General features: G+C 40.6%; 1 protein-coding gene across 1 annotated transcript in view; it reads right to left on the reverse strand.

The window, feature by feature from the left end:
* The window catches only part of LOC138957835 (blue-sensitive opsin-like), a 21,083-nt gene extending 11,607 nt beyond the window's left edge, over positions 1-9,476 (reverse strand). The window contains exons 1-3 of the mRNA XM_070328883.1: positions 9,372-9,476; positions 1,577-1,860; positions 484-697 (exon numbers count right to left, since the gene is read on the reverse strand). Of these exons, the coding sequence (XP_070184984.1) occupies positions 484-697; positions 1,577-1,860; positions 9,372-9,476 (603 nt within the window). The remainder of the gene's footprint in view (positions 1-483; positions 698-1,576; positions 1,861-9,371) is intronic.
* Positions 9,477-10,914: the final 1,438 nt, after the last annotated feature.

The raw sequence follows: 10,914 nt of genomic DNA on the forward strand, positions 1-10,914 counted from the left end.
GCAACTTTCGAGGAACTTACCTTTATCAAAACCAATACTATGATAGCCAGTTGGCATAGACGGTGGAAGTGTTTTCTTACCACCCTTTATTACACCCCCGGTATAGGGGTGTGTATAGGTTTCGATCGATGTGTTTGTTTGTTTGTTTGTTTGTGTTCGCATATAGATCTCAAGAATGAACGGACCGATCGTCACCAAACTTGGTGAACAGGTTCTATACATTCCTGAGACGGTCCTTACAAAAATTGGGACCAGTCAAACACACGGTTAGGGAGTTATTGGTGGATTAAGATTCTACAAGGACTTATAGAGGGACATTTTAATGGTCAAAGGGAAATAACCACACTTGTTAGCAGTGCCTGCTCAGTTGGTGGCAGTGAGAATGCTAAGGACGGGGGTGTTTTTCCTACCTCGGAGGAATTTCTTGTTTTTTAACGATTTTTGGGAACAATTATAGAAAAACGCAGCCCTCGAGAAACCTACCGTCATCAAAACCAAGAGCCAGTTAGCATAGATGGCGGTAGCGTTGCCCACGAAGAACAGAAGCTTGCAGCCGGCGGCTCCCACGTTGACGTCATGGCGCGTGACTTCTATTAATAGAAGCTTGGCTGCTAGGCAACAGTTGTCGGAAATGGCCAGGACGGCCACATAGATGGCAGGGTGGGATGCAGGCTTCATGCGTAGAATGGTGATGAAACTGAAGAACAAATAAATCAAAATCAAAAACATTAGATAGCGGGGTAAATGTATTATAAATAAAGTAAGGATTTATGTTTGATTGATTGAACCATTCCATTACTGTACTCGTCCGTTTGGCCGCCACCCCTCTACCGCCTCCCCCCCCCCCCCCCATCTGTTTGGATGCGTATCTGTGTCTACGTCTTGCCTGCCTGCCTGTCTGTCTCCATGTCTGTCTGTCTGTCTATCTGTTGGTCTGTTTGTATAACAATATCGGCTTCAAACAATGGGCACAAAAGCGCAAGAGTTAGGGTTAGGGTTAGGGTTAGGGTTAGGGTTAGGGTTCGCACAATCCCACTCTCTTCCCCTCCCTCCTTCCCTCCCTACCTCCCTCTCTCTTTTTACTTTCCTGCTTTTTTGTGTGCTCTCCTTTGGTCCAGTTATGACAACGTCTCCATAGCCCATCCCTCTATCTTTGTTTTGACCCCATCCCTCTATCTTTGTTTTGACCCCATCCCTCTATTTTTGTTTTGACCCCATCCCTCTATCTTTGTTTTGACCCCATCCCTCTATCTTTGTTTTGACCCCATCCCTCTATCTTTGTTTTGACCCCATCCCTCTATCTTTGTTTTGACCCCATCCCTCTATCTTTGTTTTGACCCCATCCCTCTATCTTTGTTTTGACCCCATCCCTCTATCTTTGTTTTGACCCCATCCCTCTATCTTTGTTTTGACCCCATCCCTCTATCTTTGTTTTGACCCCATCCCTCTATCTTTGTTTTGACCCCAGCCCTAACCCTGCCGTCCTCCAACCACAATTGTCTGTGAAGCTGTATACGTCAATGTCTTTCCGGACACTACCACTTCGACACCCCTAATGCTTTGCACTATCGCTTACCTGAGTATGTTTCCAGGGAAACCGATGGCCGTTATGATCCGAAGGCAATAGGTGTTAATGGCATGAGCCACCAAGAACTGAGGGTATTGCTTCAGCGCGCCCCACCGATCTTCATCGGTGGCCTGCGTCATATTGGGGCCAAGTGACGCCTGTTCTGACGTCATGTTGTACAAGTCTGACGAATTGTAAGAGCCGCTCAGGTCCATATTGCTGGGGATATAGTGAGGCGTCAGTGGGGTTGCCATGACGTCAGCCACAGTATACGTCGTCATAGTGACGTCAGTCTGCAACAGTCAAAGAAAAATAACGTTAGTTTTAGAAAAGACAGACAATGCTATTGTCACGATTACCGAGCTTTAATTAAAGTCCTTCCTGTGAAAACAATGTTATTCAATTAATCAGATCCAACCTTGTGTTTACATAAGGCTACCCCATCTGCTTGGACACATAGCTATAACGATAACAAACAACAAGTCGCGTAAGGCACAAATACAACATTTAGTCAAGTAGCTGTCTAACTCACAGAATGAAACTGAACGCAATGCAATTTTTCAGCAAGACTGTATACCCGTAGCATCGTCAGTCCACCGCTCATGGCAAAGGCATTGAAATTGACAAAAAGAGCGGGGTAGTAGTTGCGCTGAGAAGGATAGCATGCTTTTCTGTACCACTTTTCGTTTTAACTTTCTGAGCGTGTTTTTAATCCAAACATATATCTATATGTTTTTTGAATCAGGAACCGACAAGTAATAAGATGAAAGTGTTTTTAAATTGATTTGGAAAATTTAATTTTGATAATAATTTTGATATATTTAATTTTCAGAGCTTGTTTTTAATCCGAATATAACATATTTATATGTTTTTGGAATCAGCAAATGATGGAGAATAAGATAAACGTTTTAATGACCAAAGTCATTAATTAATTTTTAAGCCACCACGCTGAAATGCAATACCGAAGTCCGGGCTTTGTCGAACATTACCCGACCAAAATTTCAACAAAATTGTTTGGAAAATTAGAGTGTGACAGTGCCGCCTCAACTTTCACAAAAAGCCGGATATGACGTCATCAAAGACATTTAACAAAAACATGAAAAAAACATTCGGGGATTTCATACCCAGGAACTCTCATGTCAAATTTCATAAAGATCGGTCCAGTAGTTTAGTCTGAATCGCTCTACACACACACACACACACACACACACACACACACACAGACAGACACACACACACACACGCACATACACCACGACCCTCGTCTCGATTCCCCCCTCTACGAACATTTAGTCAAAACTTGACTAAATGTAAAAACACAACAACAACAACAACATAAATAGACAACACCATCCTGACTGCTTCAAGGCAGACGAGGATTATATATATTGTTTTGTGTATGAATACATTTCTTAAAAGCTACTTTTGGAAGAACTGTGCCTTTAACGCTGTTGCAAAATTGTTTTTAAAAATCACACTGGACCACAGTCAAGCTTACACAAAGAGCAAACCGTAATATTAGACGAATACAGGTAATGTAATTGTGTCGTTTGAAAAGGGATGTATGTTAAGTACACAGAACGGGCGCTGTGGCGGGGTGGTAAGACGTCGGCCTCCTAATCGGAAGGTCGTGAGTTCGAATCCCGGTCGCTGCCGCCTGGTAAGTTAATAGTGGAGAATTTTCCGATCTCACAGGTCAACTTATGTGCATACCTGCTAGGGACTTAACCCCCTTCGTGTGTACACGCAAGCACAAGACCAAGTGCGCACGGAAAAGATCCTGTAATCCATGTCAGAGTTCGGTGGGTTATAGAAACACGAAAATACCCAGCATGCCTACTCAAGCGCCATTAATAGTCAGAATGTTGACCCTGGGCGTAATGGTATAAGAATCAATGTTCAGTCAAAATAATCTATTTCCACTACGATTCGACCTCGTTTTTGACACGGTGCAACGGGTTCCCTCTGTCGGAATAGTTGGACTCCTTGCAACAGGGTCTCTAACATTGGTTTAAGGCCAAAAAAAAGGTCTGTTTACGGTAACATAGGCCAAAAAAATAGGGTCGGTAGGTCGGGATTTTTTATTTATTTTTTTTTCTCCAAAAAACCATATTTTTACGTTATTTTGCAAAAAAACCCCAATTTTTTTTTCTTTTTTTCCCAAATGCCAAAAAAAGTCCAGGGTCGCGCGAAAAAAATAGGGTCGGTCGGGTTACCCTAAACAGACCTATTTTGTTTTTTGGCCTAAACAATGTTTTATTAAATCAAACATGATACAATAATACAACGATAAACAATAGGGACACGAACTCAAGCGAACGCTTATATTACGCGCCCTACGTAGTAGGAAAATAGCACAAATATGATGTCCGACAAGCATTACTTATACATTGTGGAACTATCTAGATGAAAAGCATAGTTAAAGGAAATCAGAAAGAATAAGAAAAAGCTAGCAGGAGGAAGAGGGGGGAGGGTGGAGGTGGGAGGAAAGGACGGTAGGTACATATAAAAGATGAAGGTGGTTAGCGCATACAACCCGTCGCGATATAACCTTGAATGGTTGAAAACGACGTTAAACACCAAATAAAGAAAGAAAGAAAGCGCATACAAAAAAGAATATACATAGTACATTACAAACCATAATCCTGTGACAAATAAGCAGTAGCTCGCTAAATATATATTTGAAAAATGCATATAAAATAAGGGTTGTTGGCATGAATATGGGTACTGAGTCAAATCAACAAAAACGACCAGATTCATGGATAAACAATTGGTCACTTTCAAAAATAAGCTTGTTGGTGCAAAGAGAAAGGTTTTCGTCTCTAACATAGGGACACTGTTCTTGAATTACATTTTCGTGTCACTCTAATCTTTCCTTTCTCCTCTTACACTCTACGAACCACAGACGTTTCTTTCACCCTCGCGCACAATTTCGGATTTTAAGTTCAGAAGGTCGACAAACCCTGGGGCGTAAACTGCATTCGGTCGAAAATCGAACCCATAATCCCTTTCGCCAATCGATCGTGAGAAACTCCCAACGCAGGAGAGCGGCCTTACGAGGAGGGGAAGCAACCCGCTCTTGATAGAGATGCCCCATACGTGTGCTTTTCAATTGGTTCACAAAACGCGGAGATTTTAATCGAGAGAGAGAGAGTTAAAAAAAACTAAAAAAATTAAAAAACAACGGCTTTTTATCTATTTTTTATTCATTTTTGGGCGACAAATGAGAGGCTGGGATTTCTCGAGTGCTTTTTTCATTTTATATTTTTCATTATTTTTGTTATCCTGCAGCGTACTCAGCTATCGACAAGATCTTGGTTGAGATGCATTGGGAAACGACCGCGGGGTCGTAGACGCAAACAACCAAACAAACAAAACTTTCAAGGATTGGTTTTAAATCACGATTTTCACCAGTCCGAACCTGTCAGCTAATGACCGTACGAATCCAGAATTATTTTGTTTCACTCTGCACACAAATTCGCAAGGATGTAATTACGGGGTCCTCACTGGATTTTAGAAACAAAATTCCATGACTTTTCCATGACTTTCCATGAGCCTCAATAACATTTTCCATGACTAGATCCACAGGTCCCCATTTCCGAACACGCAAACTTTTTACGTCTTGTCACTGCCAGTTTTGACACTGGCTTGCTTTGCACTGAATTTGAGTCAGTTTCTACGCAGTGTCTCTTCGACAAGCAAGTCAAGCATTTGCTACGCAGTCAGATTATCGGTAATGTTTGCTGGTCCTGTCATTTCACTAAACTGGACCAGCCACTGTTTGTATCCATCTGCACTTTCGTAAATTCTGTTTTGTAACCGTCACTGTGACTTGACGAACTGTCATTTTTTTCACCGCGATACACAGTTCATCGCGAAGATCTTCCTCGGTAATTCGTTCCAATTTCGCATACTTTTTGTTGTCAACAAACAACTCGAAAGAAAGTTTCAAACTCATCATCCTCCATCTTACTTGTCGAAGCGCTAAAGTACTTTATCGATGCAAAAACAAAAACAGAAAACTTCGACGAAACCGACTCAAATGCAGCGCAAACGACACGACGAGATAACGGAAAAAAGTGAGCCTCGCTTTGGCTCAAGTGCCCTTAAAAATACCGTTATTCTCGTATGCATACGAACAAGCCTTGTGCTGGCGACGCAAATCGCTACTGGCTGGCAAAGGGGGGGGGGGGGGGGGGGGTGGGGGGGGGGGGGGGGGGGTGGCTGCGTAACGAAAATCGCCGCTGGCATGCTATAGGTTATTTTTTTTTCTTATTTTTGTTAAATTCCATGACTTTCCATGACTTGAATTGAAATTCCATGACTTTTCAGGCCTGAAAAATTAAAAATCAAATTCCATGACTTTCCAGGTTTTCCATGACCTGTACGAACCCTGTAATTATATGCATTTCTGGTACTGTTGGTGTTGGAGTGTATGGAAGACCTTGAATACCATGTGCAAGTCTTATTATTTATATATTTCATCATGAAGGTTTAGGAGAGTTCCCTGAAGCATATCCATTAAAGACCTCCTTCAACAAGTTGATTGCGCAAAGGACGATCTTAGCATTTCTTTATTTTATTTCTCCAGTCTGACCATGCCAGTTTGAAGATGTAAATATATACCCACTTGTTGTGCATTTTGTGGTTTGACTCTGTTGAATACTTTATATCACATGCATGCACATGCACGCACACTAGCGCGCACGCTCGCCTGTACGCACGAACGTAGACATGCACGCACGCACACACACATTATACACACAAATACACACACACATACACGCACATACATGCAAGCACACACACACACACACACACACACACACACACACACACACACACAAACAATCCATTCCCACCCCCAAACAAGGCCTTTGACGAACACACCAAAAAAGCATCATAATGAAATTATTTGACTTTTCTGAACTCCGGTTTCAATTTTTGGAGGCACTGAAGGAGGTGTAATTTGTTCGAAGGTTGAAAGAGGCGCACGTAATGCTATTATTGTAAAACAAAAGATAGCCAGGAATAATAAGTCGGCTACTAATTGCGTTTAAAAAAAGATTAACAGCCACAGAACATGCCCTGGGGGTTTGAAGAAGAGAGAGAGAGCTAGAGTGAGAGAGAGAGAGAGAGAGAGAGAGAGAGAGAGAGAGAGAGAGAGAGACAGAGAAATAGAGGAGATACAGACAGACACAGAGACAGATAGGCCTACAGACAGACAGACAGACATACATACAGACAGACATTCAGACAGACATACAGACAGACATACAGACAGACATACAGACAGACATACATACAGACATACAGACAGACAAATAGAGACATAGGTATATAGAGACAGAGACAGAGCGAGTTTTAGAGAGAGAGAGAGAGAGAGAGAGAGAGAGAGAGAGAGAGAGAGAGAGAGAGAGAGAGAGAGAGAGAGAGAGAGAGAGAGAGAGTGAGACACACACACACACATATACACATGCACGCACGCACGCACGCACGCACGCACACACACACACACATACACACACACACACACACACACACACACACACACACAAAGCCGCAAAGAGACGCGGCGAAAGAGAGACGGTGACAGAGAGCCAGAGAGACGGAGATAGCTACAGAGCCAGAGATAGAGACAGACAGAGAGACGGTGACAGAGAGCCAGAGAGACGGAGATAGCTACAGAGCCAGAGATAGAGACAGAAAGAGAGACAGCCAGAGACAAACAGAGACAGTGCGACATAGAAAACAAACAATACAAAAAAATATGATCAAAACTCAAAATTTAATTTAACAACATGCATCCATCATCTTACTTGCGGAAGGGCCGTAACTCTGTCAAAACCACACAGAAGAGGAAATGACGTCCCCTGTTATATCCAACAGATCTTGCAGTAGATCAAATAATCCAACGCTCTGGGGCTGTTTTAGGCATTAGTACGACTTCTTATGATCACGTCGAGATTTCCTTTGGAAAGTAAAAAAAAATATATTACGAAGAATTCTATTTTGTTTTCCTTATCCGCTAACCTACATTATTGAAAACCATATATTATTCAACTCAACACTCCTCTCCCAATCCCCATCCCTCCAAAAAAATCACAATAAAAATAAAGAATGAAAGAAAAGAATATAATTATGAAAAGGAAAAAAATGAATTCGAGAAAAAAAAGAAAAAAAACCGGGGTAAAATCGAGAATAAGAATATGAGGTGAGCGCAATATGATTATTCTAAACCACATGATTTCCGGCCAATAAAAAAAAGTCACATGCGCCTTTGTAAATAAAAACAAGTCGCGTAAGGCGAAAATACAACATTTAGTCAAGCTCAGTCGAACTCACAGAATGAAACTGAACGCACTGCATTTTTTCACAATGACCGTAGTCCGCCGCTTGTGCAAAATGGAGTGAAACTGACGAGCCTGTTCAGAGCGGTAGTGGTTTCGCTGTGCAGCATAGCACGCTTTTCTGTACCTCTCTTCGTTTTAACTTTCTGAGCGTGTTTTTAATCCAAACATATCATATCTATATGTTTTTGGAATCAGGAACCGAAACGGAATAAGACGAAATTGTTTTTAAATCGATTTCGGAAATTTAATTTTGATCATAATTTTTATTTTTTTAATTTTCAGAGCTTGTTTTTAATCCAAATATAACATATTTATATGCTTTTGGAATCAGAAAATGACGAAAAATAAGATGAAATTGTTTTTGGATCGTTTAATAAAAACATACTTTTAATTACAAGTTTCCGATTTTTAATGACCAAACTCACTCATTACTTTTTAAGCCACCAAGCTGAAATGCAGTACCAAACCCCGGCCTTCGTCGAAAATTGCTTTGCTAAACTTTCAATCAATTTGATTGAAAAATGAGGGTGTGACAGTGCCGCCTCAACTTTTACAAAAACTGAGCCGGTTATGACGTCATCAAAGGTATTTATCGAGAAAAAGAAAAAAAACGTCCGGGGATATCATTCCCAGGAACTCTCATGTAAAATTTCATAAAGATCGGTCCAGTAGTTTAGTCTGAATCGCTCTACACACACACACGCACAGACAGACAGACAGACAGACACACACACACACACATACACCACGACCCTCGTCTCGATTCCCCCTCTATGTTAAAACATTTAGTCAAAATTTGACTAAATGTAAAAAAAGCCTTCAATCAAAAAAAAAAGGAACCGACCTACCGACCCTTTTAGGATTTGTTGTCGGGAACAAACATTTTTTTCCCCCAAATGGTAAGATGTTTAGCATTTTGTGTTCTGAGTAAGCCCATACTTCTTCTTCTTCTTCTTCTTCTTCTTCTTCTCCTTCTTCTTTGTTCATGGGCTGAAACTCCCACGTTCATTCATGTTTTTTGCACTAGTGTTTTAATTTACCTGACCGTTTACTTAACTGAGGCATTGTAACAAAGCAAATTGGAAAGTAAAAAAAATTCTATTACGAAGAATTCTATTTTGTTTTCCTTATCCGATAACCTACATTATTGAAAACCATATATTCAAGTCAACACTCCTCTCTCAATCCCCACCCCTCCAAACAAATCACAATAAAAATAAAGAATGAAAGAAAAGAATATAATTATGAAAAGGAAAAAAAATGAATTCGAGAAAAAATACACCAAAATAACGGGGTAAAATCGAGAATAAGAATATGAGGTGAGCGCAATATGATTATTCTAAACCAGGAACCGACCTACCGACCCTTTTAGGATTTGTTGTCGGGAACAAACATTTTTTTCCCCCAAATGGTAAGATGTTTAGCATTTTGTGTTCTGAGTAAGCCCATACTTCTTCTTCTTCTTCTTCTTCTTCTTCTTCTTCTTCTTCTTCTTCTTCTTCTTCTTCTTCTTCTTCTTCTTCTTCTTCTTCTTCTTCTTCTTCTTCTTTGTTCATGGGCTGAAACTCCCACGTTCACTTATGCTTTTGCACGAGTTTTTTTATTTACCTGACCGTTTCTACCGCGCCATTCAGGCAGTCATACGCCACTTTCAGGGGAGAGTAAGCCGATACACAACTAAAATAAGTTTGCGACAAGGAACTCATGCTGCCAAAATTCGCCCAAGTCAGAGTACAGCTGCCTACAAAGCGGCGTGATTCAAAAAGGTCGTACGCGTTATCTTCACATGTGGGTGTCATCGTCTATCTGGGTTATTCTCCAGAGCTGCAGCGTACATGTGTACCAGTGGAAACTATGTTACGAAGTTGACATGTCTTTACTTAACTGAGGCATTGTAACAAAGCAAATTGATATCGTTCATAATAGTATATAGTATATCCCTTGCCTGCAGACAAACACAAATAGAAATACTTGCACATTTTGAAGTTCAGTAAATTACAAGGGTTTTTAAGTACGTCAACTTCTATACATGGAAACCAAAGGTTGTGACATGGATTTGAACAAAGTTGACAAAAATATATACTTTCTTTTCTGTTGCATGTCTGTATCATTATCTATTAGGAGTATTACTAAAAAAAAGTAAAGAGAATGCATTCTAGTTGCCATTTGTGACCCTCCACCACAGAATGAGTCGCATGACACCTCCTTTGCATGATATTTATATTATTACATTTTCTGAAATATTTTTTTTTATGATCTATCCAATGGTGAAATCCATTTCCAAAAAGAGCAAAAACTTTTCGAGTTATAAGCCTGTGACCAAGGTGATCCTCACACTGATACCTGACACCGCCCGGACGTATATTGGTCCTAGCGGCGCAGAGCCGCGCGAGGTGACATCCGACTCATTCCGTGGTGGAGGGTCACATTTAATATACTTTTTAATCATTTACAGGACTGAGAATGCATGCCCCTAAATGGTAGACAACTCTGGAGAATAACCCAGACACTGCAACTGAGCAGCCCCGCGAGTGTGAATTTACAAAACACGATGTATCAACTTAAATCTAAAGATTCGAAGCGACTTACGTCTGTCTTGTTGATGAAAACGTCATTTCTGATACAGGGTTTGTATGAGTTTAAAATAGATGTTGTAATGCGGATTACAACGGGAGACACACTTGTAAATCTTCGTTGATTTTGTATCAAAAGTTTCTGAACTATTCAGGTTTTATGTTGTCACGAATAAAAGGATCTTGACGCGAGAGAGACAGAGAGAAACACGGATAGACAAGACAAGACAAGACAAAACAAGACAAAGTTTATATCCTTATAGCCAATGGCCCCTGGAAAGGGGGTATTATGTACAGTGACAACTTTTCCTAAAGCTTACAGCGTGGAAAAAAACATGAAAATTAATAAGACGTGTCTAAATCAGATTTCAAAAAGTAGGTTTCGAACTGTTGAAAAGGAATGGTACTGAACTTGTCAAAT

The sequence above is a fragment of the Littorina saxatilis genome, unplaced genomic scaffold (genome assembly GCF_037325665.1).
Source record: "Littorina saxatilis isolate snail1 unplaced genomic scaffold, US_GU_Lsax_2.0 scaffold_350, whole genome shotgun sequence".
NCBI lineage: Eukaryota > Metazoa > Mollusca > Gastropoda > Littorinimorpha > Littorinidae > Littorina > Littorina saxatilis.